The sequence below is a fragment of the Anomaloglossus baeobatrachus genome, assembly GCF_048569485.1.
Source record: "Anomaloglossus baeobatrachus isolate aAnoBae1 chromosome 5 unlocalized genomic scaffold, aAnoBae1.hap1 SUPER_5_unloc_3, whole genome shotgun sequence".
Taxonomy (NCBI): Eukaryota; Metazoa; Chordata; class Amphibia; order Anura; family Aromobatidae; genus Anomaloglossus; species Anomaloglossus baeobatrachus.
The window spans coordinates 666,452-684,985 of NW_027441806.1; the positions used below are offsets into that span (position 1 = coordinate 666,452).

Sequence of the window (18,534 nt, forward strand, 5' to 3'; positions counted from 1 at the left end):
ATACCAGGATACAGACACATGTTCGCACACACAGAACATAAGACTCAGCAAATGGAACAGGAACTGAGAGCTAGCAACACTTCTCTAAGGATTGACCATGTTGCCTAGGCACTTTCCATAGGGGGAGGATACATTAAGTACCTAGTGCCTCTTAGCCATAAGTTGAGAGGCACTTCCTGGTTAGGGTATGCTGGACCTTTAAGAATAGGTGCACGGATGCCTTAAGCACACTCAAAGGAGATTTGCATGGCATGCGCAGGTCCTGGGAGACAGCAGCAGGGATAGAGGCCATGGAAGACATTGTTGGGCGGCCTGGAAGGTAAGTATGCAGTGATGTCTGTAACGTTTCAAGCTATCTTATAAATGATATCCTTAAATTTGTATATATTATTAAAAATATTTTTTATTCTTGGCAGATGAATCTACCAGGAGATTAGAAGCACAACTGACATCTTCAATTTTTAAATCAGATGACTTTGATATCACACAAGATATAACTGAAGTGAATGCCTCATCAAATCAAAGTGCTCTCACAGCAGAGAAGCCGTTCTCAACTTCAGCATATGGAAAAATCCATAAAATTCACACAGGGGAAAAAAGACTTTCTTCAGAGTCTGTTATGTTCCAGAGAACTGACATAGGGGAGAAGCCATATTCATGTTCTGAATGTGGAAAATGTTTTAACCAAAAATCAAATCTTGTTAGACACCAGAGAATTCACACAGGGGAGAAGCCTTTTACATGTTCAGAATGTGGGATATCTTTTGCATGTAAATCACATCTTGTTTCACATCAGAGAATTCACACAGGGGAGAAGCCATATTCATGCTCTGAATGTGGAAAATGTTATAACCAAAAATCATATCTTGTTACACATCAGAGAACTCACACAGGGGAGAAGCCTTTTAAATGTTCAGAATGTGGGATATGTTTTGCACGTAAATTAGCTTGTGTTACACATCAGATAATTCACACAGGGGAGAAGCCATATTCATGTTCTGAATGTGGAAAATGTTTTAACAAAAAATCACATCTTGTTACTCACCAGAGAATTCACACAGGGGAGAAGCCTTTTACATGTTCAGAATGTGGGAAATGTTTTGCAGATGAATCAAATTTTGCTAAACACAAAAGAAGTCACACAGGGGAGAAAATATTTTCTTCAGAGTCTATGTTCCAGAGAAATCACACAGGGGAGAAGCCATATTCATGTTCTGAATGTGGAAAATATTTTAACCAAAAATCACATCTTGTTACTCACCAGAGAATTCACACAGAGGAGAAACCCTTGTGCTCAGAATGAGGGTAATGTTTTACACACAAATAGCATCATTTTAAACATCACAAAATTCACAAGGGTTGAAGCCATTATCATACCTAGAAGGTGAGAAATGTTTTACTTGAAAATTATAGTTTATTGCCAACTAATTATCCAATGTTGTCCTAAATGACTGATGATGATAAATATAAGCCACCTGTGTGTAATCAAGTCTCCGTATAAATGCACCTGCTCTGTGATAGCCTCAGTGTTCTGTTTAAAGCGCAGAGAGCATCATGAAGACCGAAGAACACAACAGGTAGGTCCGTGATACTGTTGTGAAGAAGTTTAAAGCCGGATTTGGTTACAAAAAGATTTCCAAAACTTTAAACATACCAAGGAGCACTATGCAAGCGATCATATTGAAATGGAAGGAATATCATACCACTGCAAGTCTACCAAGACCTGGCCGTCCATTCAAGCTTTCATCTCAAACAAGGAGAAGACTGATCAGAGATGCAGCCAAGAGGCCCAAGAGGATCGCTCTGGATGAACTGCAGAGATCTAGAGCTAAAGTGGGAGAGTCTGTCCATAGGACAACAATCAGTCGTACACTGCACAAATCTGGCCTTTATGGAAGAGTGGCAAAGTCATTTCTCAAAGATATCCATAAAAAGTGTAATTTAAAATTTGCCACAAGGTACCTGGGAGACACATCAAACATGTGGAAGAAGGTGCTCTGGTCAGATAAAACCAAAGTCGAACTATTTGGGCACAATGCCAACGATATGTTTGGCGTAAAAGTAACACAACTCATCACCCTGAACACCCTATCGCCACTGTCAAACATGGTGGTGGCAGCATCATGGTTTGGGCCTGCTTTTCTTCAGCAGGGACAGGGAAGATGGTTAAAATTGATGGGAAGATGGAGGGAGCCAAATACAGGAATATTCTTGAAGAAAACTCCTGGAGTCTGCAAAAGACCTGAGACTGGGACAGAGATTTGTCTTCCAACAAGACAATGATCCCAAACATAAAGCAAAATCTACAATGGAATGGTTCACAAATAAACGTATCAAGGTTTCGTTAGAATGGCCAAGTCACAGTCCAGACCTGAATCCAATCAAGAATCTGTGGAAAGAGCTGAAAACTGCTGTTCACAAACGCTCTCCATCCAACCTCACTCAGCTCCAGCTGTTTACAAAGGAAGAATGGGCAAGAATTTCAGTCTCTCGATGTGCAAAACTGATAGACACATACCCCAAGCGACTTGTGCTGTAATCACTGCAAAAGGTGGCGCTACAAAGTATTAACTTAAACGGGACGAATAATATTGCACGCCCCAATTTTCCGTTATTTATTTTTTTAAAAAGTTTAAAATATGCAATAATTTTCGTTCAACTTCACAATTGTGTCCTACTTGTTGAAGATTCTTCACCATAACATTAAAATGTTTATCTTTTATGTTTGAAGCCTGAAATGTGAGTTACCCACACTTTGCACTGACGAGGGGCAATCACCCCGAAACACCGTATCTGCAAATTGGGATTCTGATCTGGTATATATCCTAGGTCATATGAAAAGGCTTGTTAAAAGGCCAATTTTGACTTTTGGGATTGCTATTTCCAATAGGTGGCGCTAGAGTTTGTCTCCTTTCCTGGAGTGACAATTTGGAAAAGGTTGAAAAATTCAAGGGGGCCAAATACTTTCGCAAGGCACTGTAGATGGCTACAAGAAATGTTTGGAGGCTCATCAATGCCAAAGGGTGTACAACCATGTATTTATTAGGGGTGTAACCAAGTATTAATTAGGGGCCTTTATTGCTGCACATGCTGTTTATTCTGTTTCGTCTTTGAAATTGCAACATGTAAGTTGACAAACAATGTTTTATTGTTGTATTTTAGACCACTAATTAAAAATACTGAGGATATAATTTTGGTGCATTTCCATTTATTTCTGAAGATATTGTACAGTCTATAAAAAAATGAAAAGGTGCCAATAATGGTGAGCAGCACTGTATATTGTAAATAGTGATGGGTGATCCCCCCGATGATCAGGGAGCCTCGCCCGATCATATTGTAAAGATCGGGATCGAGATAACATGGTCTTGCATCCGATCACTGATCTTGGACTACAGTCATGTGATGGGGGGGGCTGTAAAATAAAGAATATAGTTAATAATAAACATTGTCATTATACTTACAGGTCCCACGACTAGAGTTGAGCGCGGTTCGTGGTTCGAGGTTCTCCAGTTCGAGGCTCGAGTGATTTTGGGGGCTGTTCTAGATCGAACTAGAACTCGAGCTTTTTGCTAAAGCTCGATAGTTCTAGCTACGTTCGAGAATGGTTCTAGCAGCAAAAAGCAGGGCTTTTTACAGCTACAGTGTGCAGGAGCCATCGCTGGCAGCCTGCCACAAGCTGGTAACCAAGATAAACATCGGGTATCCAACCAAAGCGCTTTGGTTAGTAACCCGATGTTTATCCTAGTTACGTGCAGGAAGCCGACACTTCCCCGCTCAGCTCACTCCGCCCCCTCCTGCCCGCGGCATGTACACATGTACACACACACACACACACACACACTCTGCACACATGGTCCCGCTCGGCTTACCTGCGGTGATGAAGTCCCGCCATCCCGACCTCAGCGCTGTCACTGTCCTCCATGGCCGCCGCTTGTCACATCACCTTCTCTCGCTTCCGACCCGAGACTGACTAGTGGTGACGTCACGTGCCTCTCGCGATACTTGGCTGTGAAGGCGGCGGTCATTGAACTCAGTGACAGGTGCTGTCAGTGTGCTGGAGATCAGCGCAGGTAATGTACCTCGCTGACAGCAGCACTTGTCATCCCCTGCAGTGACCTGGGCTGACCCATTGATGTTGGCTAAGGTCACTGCATTGCTCTCCCAGCCAATGGGGAACATTCTGCTCTTCATTGACTGGGACAGTGTGGATCGTCATGGCAACCCCTTGGATTACACCAGACCTGGATTTGTTTTTCTTTCTAATAAATTGTTTGAAGAGGGAATGTATTGGGGAGTGTTTTTTCAAATAAAAATGTGTTTGTCGTCTATTTTTTTTATTAATGACTGGGTTGGTGATGTTGGGTATCTGATAGACGCCTGACCTCACCAACCCCAGGGCTTGATTCCAGGTGACATTACACATCTGGTATTAACCCCACATATTACCCCATTTGCCACTGCACCAGGGCGCGGTATGAGCTGGGGCGAAGCACCAGGATTGGCGCATCTAATGGATGCGCCACTTCTGGGGCGGCTGCGGCCTGCTATTTTTAGGCTGGGGAGAGTCCAATAACCATGGACCTCCCTAGTCTGAGAATATCAGACCCCAGCTGTCTGCTTTACCTTGGCTGGTGATCCAATTTTGGGGGGACCCCTACGTGTTGTTTTTTTTTTAATTATTTATTTAATTTAAAATAACAGCGTGGGGTGCCCTCAGTTTTGGATTACCAGCCAAGGTGAGGTTGCTAGCTGTGGTCTGCAGGCTGCAGCCGTCTGCTTTACCCTAGCTGGCTACAAAACTAGGGGGAACCCTACGTCATTTTTTTTTTCATTTTTTTGGCTAAATACAAAGCTAAGCACCCCTTAGTGCCACATGAAAGGCACCAAAGTGTGCAAAATTACAAAATGCAGGAGAGTGGGACATTATGTGTCTTTCTGCCATTATAATGACAGAAAAGACTGATATGAAGTGCACAAGCACAAGAAAATCACCAGAACGCTCTACGCTGTGAAAAGCAGTAGAAAATGGCACTGGAGTGAACATGTGACCGCCTCATGTAGGATGAAGCTATGGATCCTGGGTAAATTTATGCATTTACCCTCCTTCAGTTTTTTTGCAGTACACAAAAAAAAACGGAAGGCACACGGATGACAAATAGATGACATACGGACCGTCTACGGAACGGAAATGGATGCCACACGGATGCACCCGTGAAAAAAAACGGACTGTTTTTTGCAGACCGCAAAAATGGATCAGTCGTGTTAATGTAGCCTTATTCTGATCTGCCGTTTATAAACAGCAGGCAGAAATAAGTGAATAACGCCCCCCGGCGTCAGAAAATCTCCGCCCACGTGATCACAGGTATACACCGTACACCGATGATCACGTTACAGTAAATGACAGCGCCGGTAAAAAATTATTTATCTCCCATCTGACATGAACAAACACTTCTTTTCCACTTCTTTTCCACTTTTTCTCCATTTTTTTCTCCACCTTTTCTCCACTTTTTCTACATTTTTTCTCCACTTTTTCTACATTTTTTCTCCACTCTTTCTACACTTTTTCTACACTTTTTCTACACTTTTTCTACATTTTTTCTCCACTTTTTCTCCACCTTTTCTCCACTTTTTCTACATTTTTTCTCCACTTTTTCTACATTTTTTCCTCCACTTTTTCTCCACTTTTTCTACATTTTTTTCTCCACTCTTTCTACACTTTTTCTACATTTTTTCCTTCACTTTTTCTACATTTTTTCTCCACTTTTTCTCCGTTCTTTTTCTATGGTCGGTCTACCCATTAGCTCTGCCATGCATAGTGTAGCTCTACACCTACTGCACATGTTACTTTATGATTGACATCTCTTTCGTACCAGAGCCTACTCTGACCCCATATTTGTCATTACTATATTGTCCTTGTACTGTATTATGACATTTGTATCATGTGTTTCATTTCTTTCTGTGTTGCAATTTTTTTGCTACATCCCAATTGTACCTCTACATTGTTCGAGTTTATGTTATTGTTCTCTCACTCTGATGTGATACTGATTATTGTCATTTTTCATGATTACATGCAGATAAGTCCAATCTGACGAAGGCTCAGGCCGAAACGTCATTTGTAACTTGTTTTGGACAAAAACATATATGCTTATGAAAAAAAAAAATTTCTTAATACGGACCAATAAAGAGTGATTTTGCATTACTATCCGTTGTGACTTACTGACTTAGTCTGGGAGATTTAGAGTGCCGAGGTTACTCACTAATTTTATCTATTATTACTTCTGAGCACCTATATACCAGTGAGCAGAGCTTCCTCTACAGTAGTTCTCCTGATTAGGCATGCCCTTACCTTATGAGCAGGGCATTGCAGCTTTGGTAGCAACCATTACGACATGGAATCTGCTGCTGTGGACCCGGGGAGAGTGAGTGCAGATTCATTGCACCCACACTCCTCACATGAAGGGTCCGCACTCCTAGAAAATGGGGGATACGTTCCCTGAGTGTCTCCCCCCCATATTCTAGACGGTGCAGAGTCGTCGTGGGACCCCTTTATTTTTTTTCTTACAATAAATTGGTGAAAGAGGAAATGTTTTGGGGACTGTTTTTTCAAATAAATTTCTTTTGTCGATTTTTTGTTTTTGTTAGTACTGACAGTTTATGATGTTGGGTATCTAATAGACGCCATGACATCACAAACTGCTGGGCTTGATCTCAGGTGACTTTACAGCTAGTATCAACCCCATTTATTACCCCGTTTGCCACTGCACCAGGGCACGGGATGAGCTGGGGTGAAGCGCCAGGATTGGCGCATCTAGTGGATGCGCCACGTCTGGGGTGCCTGCGGCCTGCTATTTTTAGGCTGTGAAGGCCCAATAACTATGGACCTTCCCACCCTGAGAATACCAGACCACAGCTGTCCGCTTTACCTTGGCTGGTGATCCAATTTGGAGGGGAAAAATCCAGCTTCCGGAGTAGTAGTAAAACTGATGCAAAATTTTATTAAAGGACGTAAAAATTAATGTGATGACAAAAATAGGGAGCCCATATGCGGCGTAAGGCTACGCGTTTCGAACGCTGCCTGCGTTCTTTGTCAAGCCTGAGTGAACATGTCTTGCTCACAAGCATTTAAACTCACTCCTACCAATGGGAGGAGTGTGTTTAATCAGAAAGCACATGTGCCAGCATGGGGTAGATAACATACAAAGCAACAATACAAAAATTCAACAATAAGTGAACAGATTTTTTTTTTTTTTTTTTCATCTATACAGAAAAGATTTTTGATATTAAAATTCCACATAAAAAAAAACTCTATCATCCGAAATGTACATGCGAACATTATCTACCAAGATTTAATAATGAAACATGACATCTCGTCTCAGATTAAGACCATTGGGTATTCTAGTTCCCAAATGAAATATCCAAAAAGCCTCACGTGTGAGAACCTGATGTTGGATATCACCACCACGAGGAGAGATTTTAACTTTTTCTAAGCCAAAAACACGCAGGGAGTCAGTATTGCAATTGTGATGTGAAATAAAATATCTGGATGCCGATGAGAGATTTCTGGCTGGAATAACGGTGCCCTTAGAATTATAAATATCCCGGATATGTTCATTAAAACGCACCTTGAGTTTTCTCACTGTACAACCAATATAAAGTAGGTTGCAGCTGGTGCACTTAATGCAATAAACCACATTGGTGGTATTACAATTAATGTACCTCGAAATGAAATATGTGACAGTCTCACCAGTATTTGAAAATGAGCTACAAGGTAAGGCAAATTCACATGTGCGGCAGCGTGAGGTGCCGCACCTAAAAAATCCCTTGTGTTCAAGCCAGGTGGAAACAGGTTTATTTTTTACAAAAAAACTAGGTGAAAGAATGTTGCCCAGTGAAGGTGCTTTTTTAGCAACCACATTGCAACCAGATTGCAGTATGGTTGCAAGAACAGGGTCTTCATTTAAAACGCGTAAATAACGTTTAATAATATTTTTGATGTGATTAAATTGTGTGCTGTATTGTAAAGATAGCACTATTTTGTTATGCAATTTCATATTATTCTTATTGTTTTTACATTCAGAGTTTTTATTTGAAAAATCTATCAAATTATCACGTTTTTTATTTTCTACTATCTTGCGTGCTCTCTGAAGTGTCCAGGATGGATAACCCCTTGCACTTAATCTGGATTCAGCTGATCTGACTTCATTGTTATATACAGAATGCTCACTGCAATTACGCAAAACCCTGGTAAATTCACCCACTGGTACAGCTTTGATTGTATGATTAGGAAGACTACTCATAGCATGTAAAATTTTGCATCAGTTTTACTACTACTCCGGAAGCTGGATTTTTCTTTCTTCTATTGGACCCTTTCACTGCCAGAGTGTTATCCTTGCATGCCGGACTTTGCCCCAGTTGAGCTGGATCACCTTTTTTCCTTCTCATCGACTTCTGACACTCCGCGCTCCTGGTGGTAAGCTGGACGTTTGATTTATACTCTATTACTTATAAATCAATAATTCATGAACGGACAATATTATGGCTAATAGGGAAGCCAAAGCTGCCTCTGTGTTTGATGAAAGTGTTAGGCTATGTTCGCACGTTGCGTTTTTTCCCGCGTTTCTGCAGCGTTTTTAGCTGCAGCGTTTTTGTGCCAAAATGCATGCGTTTTTGTTTTCCAGCAAAGTCTATGGGAAAAGCTGAAATCCTGTCTGCACTTTGCTTTTTTTTCTGCAGCGTTTAATTTGCATATTTGTGGTCAAAAACCATGCTGAAAAAGAAGCAGCATGTCAGTTGTTTTTGCCATTTCTGCAGCGTTTCCTTAACATTGGAGTCAATGAGAAATGGCAAAAAGCAACCAAAATCACAATTCCTGCGTTTTTCATGCTTTTTACCTGCTTTTCCACTGCGTTTTTGGCTCCAAAAACGCATGCTTTTCTGGACATAATTTAATGGGTTCTAATGTTCCTTTACACACACACAATAACCGAAAATTTGAATGTTAAAAAATTATAAACTTCACCTATTTTTCTGATAGAATGTGCATAACCACTATTTTTTCATTAAAAATGATAATTTCCCATATCGTTTTATTAAAAGTTAATTTTATACTTTTTTTCTCTTTTTTTCATTCTTTTTGACTAATTCAACTTTATTTCTCAGTGTCTTGATCTAAAAAACGCATCTCCAGAAACGCAGGTGAAAACACAGGTAAAAAGTGCTAAATACGCACTAAAAACGCGGCAAAAACGCATGCGTTTTTAGCGCTAAAAAATGGTCAAAAGCCATTTGGTCAAAAACCAAGGGAAGGAAAACGTGCAGAATAAACTGCAGGTACTCCGACGCAACGTCTGCACATAGCCTTAATCCTCAATCATCATCATCAGGCTCCATGTTATCGGATATGCGTGAGCTGGAAAAATTATTGTTTATAGAAAATAAAACGTGGTGGGATTGTACAACCTTAAACAAGTACGTTTCAAAGGACATGATCCCAAGAGGTCTTCGCATTAAAAAATCCCCTACCACGATTTTCTGTTCTGCCTTTCAAGAGGAATGGAATCAGATTCTCAGTACCTGTTCATTGAACCTGATGCGACTCATTGTCAAGTATGAGGAGCTCAAATTAACAGAACTTCAAAAGGACATTTCCACATTAAAGCAGAGTGTTCTCACAATATAACAAACAGGAATTTGATACTGCCATGGAACGAATTAACAAATCAGTTTCAAATTTGGATGATAACATTATGTTTTTAAAAAAGAAAAAGTTCCAAAGGGATCTCAATGACTATGCTGCAAACAAAATTTATGAAAAAAGAAACAACAAAGAGCCAGCACCAATGTGCACTAAGGCATCAAATATTCCAAACTGCATTATAAAAATTTTTTTTGTTTTTTTTTGAGATTTTTGGCAAAAAATTGCAATTTCTTGAGCTGCTTCGCCACGTCACGGCAAATCTCATTTGAAGCAGTCCTACACTAAAATATTTTTATAAAATGTGCCATGCGGCCTCACATATAAATAGCAGAACTGCTCTCAGCAGCACTCACCTGGTCTATTGCAGTCCCGTACCCATGACTGAGTCATGGCTGTGGGCGGGACAGGTCCAAGCAAATGCTGCATGAAGTATATATATAGCCTGTGGACAAAGCCTGATGACCCAATGTGAACAGTCACCAAACGCCAAAATCTATACAGATGGAATACATCCCAAATTGGGGTGCATAGCAAGGTGGAGGTCAACCACCGACCAATTCAACAAAGAATGCCTTAGTGCACATTGGTGCTGGCTCTTTGTTGTTTCTTTGTTGAATTGGTCGGTGGTTGACCTCCACCTTGCTATGCACCCCAATTTGGGATGTATTCCATCTGTATAGATTTTGGCGTTTGGTGACTGTTCACATTGGGTCATCAGGCTTTGTCCACAGGCTATATATATACTTCATGCAGCATTTGCTTGGACCTGTCCCGCCCACAGCCATGACTCAGTCATGGGTACGGGACTGCAATAGACCAGGTGAGTGCTGCTGAGAGCAGTTCTGCTATTTATATGTGAGGCCGCATGGCACATTTTATAAAAATATTTTAGTGTAGGACTGCTTCAAATGAGATTTGCCGTGACGTGGCGAAGCAGCTCAAGAAATTGCAATTTTTTGCCAAAAATCTCAAAAAAATTTTTTATAATGCAGTTTGGAATATTTGATGCCTTAGTGCACATTGGTGCTGGCTCTTTGTTGTTTCTTTGTTGAATTGGTCGGTGGTTGACCACCTTGCTATGCACCCCAATTTGGGATGTATTCCATCTGTATAGATTTTGGCGTTTGGTGACTGTTCACATTGGGTCATCAGGCTTTGTCCACAGGCTATATATATACTTCATGCAGCATTTGCTTGGACCTGTCCCGCCCACAGCCATGACTCAGTCATGGGTACGGGACTGCAATAGACCAGGTGAGTGCTGCTGAGAGCAGTTCTGCTATTTATATGTGAGGCCGCATGGCACATTTTATAAAAATATTTTAGTGTAGGACTGCTTCAAATGAGATTTGCCGTGACGTGGCGAAGCAGCTCAAGAAATTGCAATTTTTTGCCAAAAATCTCAAAAAAAATTTTTATAATGCAGTTTGGAATATTTGATGCCTTAGTGCACATTGGTGCTGGCTCTTTGTTGTTTCTTTGTTGAATTGGTCGGTGGTTGACCTCCACCTTGCTATGCACCCCAATTTGGGATGTATTCCATCTGTATAGATTTTGGCGTTTGGTGACTGTTCACATTGGGTCATCAGGCTTTGTCCACAGGCTATATATATACTTCATGCAGCATTTGCTTGGACCTGTCCCGCCCACAGCCATGACTCAGTCATGGGTACGGGACTGCAATAGACCAGGTGAGTGCTGCTGAGAGCAGTTCTGCTATTTATATGTGAGGCCGCATGGCACATTTTATAAAAATATTTTAGTGTAGGACTGCTTCAAATGAGATTTGCCGTGACGTGGCGAAGCAGCTCAAGAAATTGCAATTTTTTGCCAAAAATCTCAAAAAAATTTTTTATAATGCAGTTTGGAATATTTGATGCCTTAGTGCACATTGGTGCTGGCTCTTTGTTGTTTCTTTGTTGAATTGGTCGGTGGTTGACCTCCACCTTGCTATGCACCCCAATTTGGGATGTATTCCATCTGTATAGATTTTGGCGTTTGGTGACTGTTCACATTGGGTCATCAGGCTTTGTCCACAGGCTATATATATACTTCATGCAGCATTTGCTTGGACCTGTCCCGCCCACAGCCATGACTCAGTCATGGGTACGGGACTGCAATAGACCAGGTGAGTGCTGCTGAGAGCAGTTCTGCTATTTATATGTGAGGCCGCATGGCACATTTTATAAAAATATTTTAGTGTAGGACTGCTTCAAATGAGATTTGCCGTGACGTGGCGAAGCAGCTCAAGAAATTGCAATTTTTTGCCAAAAATCTCAAAAAAATTTTTTATAATGCAGTTTGGAATATTTGATGCCTTAGTGCACATTGGTGCTGGCTCTTTGTTGTTTCTTTGTTGAATTGGTCGGTGGTTGACCTCCACCTTGCTATGCACCCCAATTTGGGATGTATTCCATCTGTATAGATTTTGGCGTTTGGTGACTGTTCACATTGGGTCATCAGGCTTTGTCCACAGGCTATATATATACTTCATGCAGCATTTGCTTGGACCTGTCCCGCCCACAGCCATGACTCAGTCATGGGTACGGGACTGCAATAGACCAGGTGAGTGCTGCTGAGAGCAGTTCTGCTATTTATATGTGAGGCCGCATGGCACATTTTATAAAAATATTTTAGTGTAGGACTGCTTCAAATGAGATTTGCCGTGACGTGGCGAAGCAGCTCAAGAAATTGCAATTTTTTGCCAAAAATCTCAAAAAAAATTTTTATAATGCAGTTTGGAATATTTGATGCCTTAGTGCACATTGGTGCTGGCTCTTTGTTGTTTCTTTGTTGAATTGGTCGGTGGTTGACCTCCACCTTGCTATGCACCCCAATTTGGGATGTATTCCATCTGTATAGATTTTGGCGTTTGGTGACTGTTCACATTGGGTCATCAGGCTTTGTCCACAGGCTATATATATACTTCATGCAGCATTTGCTTGGACCTGTCCCGCCCACAGCCATGACTCAGTCATGGGTACGGGACTGCAATAGACCAGGTGAGTGCTGCTGAGAGCAGTTCTGCTATTTATATGTGAGGCCGCATGGCACATTTTATAAAAATATTTTAGTGTAGGACTGCTTCAAATGAGATTTGCCGTGACGTGGCGAAGCAGCTCAAGAAATTGCAATTTTTTGCCAAAAATCTCAAAAAAAATTTTTATAATGCAGTTTGGAATATTTGATGCCTTAGTGCACATTGGTGCTGGCTCTTTGTTGTTTCTTTGTTGAATTGGTCGGTGGTTGACCTCCACCTTGCTATGCACCCCAATTTGGGATGTATTCCATCTGTATAGATTTTGGCGTTTGGTGACTGTTCACATTGGGTCATCAGGCTTTGTCCACAGGCTATATATATACTTCATGCAGCATTTGCTTGGACCTGTCCCGCCCACAGCCATGACTCAGTCATGGGTACGGGACTGCAATAGACCAGGTGAGTGCTGCTGAGAGCAGTTCTGCTATTTATATGTGAGGCCGCATGGCACATTTTATAAAAATATTTTAGTGTAGGACTGCTTCAAATGAGATTTGCCGTGACGTGGCGAAGCAGCTCAAGAAATTGCAATTTTTTGCCAAAAATCTCAAAAAAATTTTTTATAATGCAGTTTGGAATATTTGATGCCTTAGTGCACATTGGTGCTGGCTCTTTGTTGTTTCTTTGTTGAATTGGTCGGTGGTTGACCTCCACCTTGCTATGCACCCCAATTTGGGATGTATTCCATCTGTATAGATTTTGGCGTTTGGTGACTGTTCACATTGGGTCATCAGGCTTTGTCCACAGGCTATATATATACTTCATGCAGCATTTGCTTGGACCTGTCCCGCCCACAGCCATGACTCAGTCATGGGTACGGGACTGCAATAGACCAGGTGAGTGCTGCTGAGAGCAGTTCTGCTATTTATATGTGAGGCCGCATGGCACATTTTATAAAAATATTTTAGTGTAGGACTGCTTCAAATGAGATTTGCCGTGACGTGGCGAAGCAGCTCAAGAAATTGCAATTTTTTGCCAAAAATCTCAAAAAAATTTTTTATAATGCAGTTTGGAATATTTGATGCCTTAGTGCACATTGGTGCTGGCTCTTTGTTGTTTCTTTGTTGAATTGGTCGGTGGTTGACCTCCACCTTGCTATGCACCCCAATTTGGGATGTATTCCATCTGTATAGATTTTGGCGTTTGGTGACTGTTCACATTGGGTCATCAGGCTTTGTCCACAGGCTATATATATACTTCATGCAGCATTTGCTTGGACCTGTCCCGCCCACAGCCATGACTCAGTCATGGGTACGGGACTGCAATAGACCAGGTGAGTGCTGCTGAGAGCAGTTCTGCTATTTATATGTGAGGCCGCATGGCACATTTTATAAAAATATTTTAGTGTAGGACTGCTTCAAATGAGATTTGCCGTGACGTGGCGAAGCAGCTCAAGAAATTGCAATTTTTTGCCAAAAATCTCAAAAAAAATTTTTATAATGCAGTTTGGAATATTTGATGCCTTAGTGCACATTGGTGCTGGCTCTTTGTTGTTTCTTTGTTGAATTGGTCGGTGGTTGACCTCCACCTTGCTATGCACCCCAATTTGGGATGTATTCCATCTGTATAGATTTTGGCGTTTGGTGACTGTTCACATTGGGTCATCAGGCTTTGTCCACAGGCTATATATATACTTCATGCAGCATTTGCTTGGACCTGTCCCGCCCACAGCCATGACTCAGTCATGGGTACGGGACTGCAATAGACCAGGTGAGTGCTGCTGAGAGCAGTTCTGCTATTTATATGTGAGGCCGCATGGCACATTTTATAAAAATATTTTAGTGTAGGACTGCTTCAAATGAGATTTGCCGTGACGTGGCGAAGCAGCTCAAGAAATTGCAATTTTTTGCCAAAAATCTCAAAAAAATTTTTTATAATGCAGTTTGGAATATTTGATGCCTTAGTGCACATTGGTGCTGGCTCTTTGTTGTTTCTTTGTTGAATTGGTCGGTGGTTGACCTCCACCTTGCTATGCACCCCAATTTGGGATGTATTCCATCTGTATAGATTTTGGCGTTTGGTGACTGTTCACATTGGGTCATCAGGCTTTGTCCACAGGCTATATATATACTTCATGCAGCATTTGCTTGGACCTGTCCCGCCCACAGCCATGACTCAGTCATGGGTACGGGACTGCAATAGACCAGGTGAGTGCTGCTGAGAGCAGTTCTGCTATTTATATGTGAGGCCGCATGGCACATTTTATAAAAATATTTTAGTGTAGGACTGCTTCAAATGAGATTTGCCGTGACGTGGCGAAGCAGCTCAAGAAATTGCAATTTTTTGCCAAAAATCTCAAAAAAATTTTTTATAATGCAGTTTGGAATATTTGATGCCTTAGTGCACATTGGTGCTGGCTCTTTGTTGTTTCTTTGTTGAATTGGTCGGTGGTTGACCTCCACCTTGCTATGCACCCCAATTTGGGATGTATTCCATCTGTATAGATTTTGGCGTTTGGTGACTGTTCACATTGGGTCATCAGGCTTTGTCCACAGGCTATATATATACTTCATGCAGCATTTGCTTGGACCTGTCCCGCCCACAGCCATGACTCAGTCATGGGTACGGGACTGCAATAGACCAGGTGAGTGCTGCTGAGAGCAGTTCTGCTATTTATATGTGAGGCCGCATGGCACATTTTATAAAAATATTTTAGTGTAGGACTGCTTCAAATGAGATTTGCCGTGACGTGGCGAAGCAGCTCAAGAAATTGCAATTTTTTGCCAAAAATCTCAAAAAAAATTTTTATAATGCAGTTTGGAATATTTGATGCCTTAGTGCACATTGGTGCTGGCTCTTTGTTGTTTCTTTAAACAAAATTTATGATTGGCATGAAGAATTCTTCTATAACAGGACGCCAAAATCCATTCTCAAGAAGAAAAAATTTAATCGAGCTTCACGTGTAAGTTTCAGTTCTTCTGAGGCAGAAATGTCTGATGGACATAATGTGGTCACTGATAATGTTTCCAATAATTCCTCCTTCAATGAATTGCCCAGGACTTTTGTACCTTCTAAATCAAAAAACGGAGGAGGGGGAGGAAACATCGGAGGAACCTACAATGTTATAACAAGAGGCAAGAAGCACAATTACCGCTAAATCAGAACAGCGTTCTTAATTTGTCATCGCGTCTTTTATCAGATGACCATATTGAACTCTTATCACGAGGTATGAACTTTGTTCCTGCACGGGAATTTAATCTATTTTCAACATTACTGGATATTAACAGGTTTATGAGAATTCTCACTGTTAAAAAACATTTTTTTCATGATGCTGTTGGTGAAAATTTTTCTAATGTGAATGATCCTGTCAGTATTAACCCTTATCGTTCTTATGACTTTTCAGAACAACGTGCAGTGTTGTGCTTGGAGGATTTGAGTGTGAATACTGCTGATGATAATTCCATTGATCAAGCTACTCAGTTTTTTCCAAAAAAACCCTGCATTTTATCCAATAAATTCACGGGTTGAATGCATGGATAGATTTCAGGATTTAATAGAACAGGATTTAAAAAAGCTGCATGACAGTGTTCACACTCTACCTGCCAGGCACAATTTGTCTTTTAAATTAAGAAAAGCACTGCAGGATCTTGAAACAATGACTGATATTGTAAGTAGAATGTCAGATAAGGGTGGGGTTGTTGTAGTAATGGATTCACTGGCTTATTGCACCCAGGTTGAATCCATGCTCAAGGACCCCACTGTATACAAAAAATTGGATTTTGATCCTACTGAGAAATTTTCTGCATTGATTGTCCGATTGATTGATGAAGGTGTACATTTGAATTATATTACTGAGAAACAAAAGGATTATCTCATTGTACAACATCCTGTTACCCCGACTCTGCACGCTTTACCCAAAACACACAAGGGAATATCACCTCCCCCAATGAGGCCAATAGTCTCAGGTATCGGCTCTTCCAATGAACACATGAGTGAATGGCTGGATTCAATACTGCAGCCTTTAACCCATAGAACTCCAGGGTACATCAAAGATAGTATTGACATTCTTGATCAGTTCTCCAATAAAATTTGGCAAACAGGCTTTAGTTGGCTTAGTTGCGATGTTATATCACTGTACACTACTATTCCTTTATCTGTAGCTATACAAGCTTTGATTTTTCATTTGAATAAATATAGCTCCTATTCTTCAGCGTTTCAAAATTATATCATACAAGTTGCGCAATTTTTGATGGAGCATAATTTTTTCGTGTTCAATAAACAGTTTTATTTACAGTACCACGGAGTTTCTATGGGTGCTAAATTTTCGCCTTCAATTGCGAATTTGGTTATGGCTCATTGGGAGGAAAAATACTTATATGATATTAATAACCCTTACTGTAAATTCATCCACTGGTACGGTAGATTTATTGATGACCAGTTATTCATTTGGAATGGTCCCATCTTATTAATTCCGGAGTTCATTAATTATTTAAACAATAATCAATTCAATCTAAAATTCACCCATTTTTGTGACAATAATAAAATTAATTTTTTGGATTTGACTTTCACAGGCATGCCTAACCAGATTATATCTACTTGTATTTATCGTAAACCATTGGCTGGAAATACAATTTTACATGCTATGAGTAGTCCTCCTAATCATACAATCAAAGCTGTACCAGTGGGTGAATTTACCAGGGTTTTGCGTAATTGCAGTGAGCATTCTGTATATAACAATGAAGTCAGATCAGCTGAATCCAGATTAAGTGCAAGGGGTTATCCATCCTGGACACTTCAGAGAGCACGCAAGATAGTAGAAAATAAAAAGCGTGATCATTTGATAGATTTTTCAAATAAAAACTCTGAATGTAAAAACAATAAGAATAATATGAAATTGCATAACAAAATAGTGCTATCTTTACAATACAGCACGCAATTTAATCACATCAAAAATATTATTAAACGTTATTTACCCGTTTTAAATGAAGACCCTGTTCTTGCAACCATACTGCAATCTGGTTGCAATGTGGTTGCTAAAAAAGCACCTTCACTGGGCAACATTCTTTCACCTAGTTTTTTTGTAAAAAATAAACCTGTTTCCACCTGGCTTGAACACAAGGGATTTTTTAGGTGCGGCACCTCACGCTGCCGCACATGTGAATTTGCCTTACCTTGTAGCTCATTTTCAAATACTGGTGAGACTGTCACATATTTCATTTCGAGGTACATTAATTGTAATACCACCAATGTGGTTTATTGCATTAAGTGCACCAGCTGCAACCTACTTTATATTGGTTGTACAGTGAGAAAACTCAAGGTGCGTTTTAATGAACATATCCGGGATATTTATAATTCTAAGGGCACAGTTATTCCAGCCAGAAATCTCTCATCGGCATCCAGACATTTTATTTCACATCACAATTGCAATACTGACTCCCTGCGTGTTTTTGGCTTAGAAAAAGTTAAAATCTCTCCTCGTGGTGGTGATATCCAACATCAGGTTCTCACACGTGAGGCTTTTTGGATATTTCATTTGGGAACTAGAATACCCAATGGTCTTAATCTGAGACGAGATGTCATGTTTCATTATTAAATCTTGGTAGATAATGTTCGCATGTACATTTTGGATGATAGACTGTTTTTTTATGTGGAATTTTAATATCAAAAATCTTTTCTGTATATATGAAAAAAAAAAAAAAAAAATCTGTTCACTTATTGTTGAATTTTTGTATTGTTGCTTTGTATGTTATCTACCCCATGCTGGCACATGTGCTTTCTGATTAAACACACTCCTCCCATTGGTAGGAGTGAGTTTAAATGCTTGTGAGCAAGACATGTTCACTCAGGCTTGACAAAG

The 18,534-nt window shown here is 40.5% G+C and overlaps 1 protein-coding gene across 1 annotated transcript in view; it reads left to right on the forward strand.

The window, feature by feature from the left end:
- Positions 1 to 18,534, forward strand: part of LOC142259154 (uncharacterized) — a 174,070-nt gene that overhangs the window by 117,508 nt on the left and 38,028 nt on the right. Inside the window, 1 exon segment of the mRNA XM_075331659.1 lies at positions 734 to 1,088. Coding sequence (XP_075187774.1) covers positions 734 to 1,088 — 355 coding nt within the window.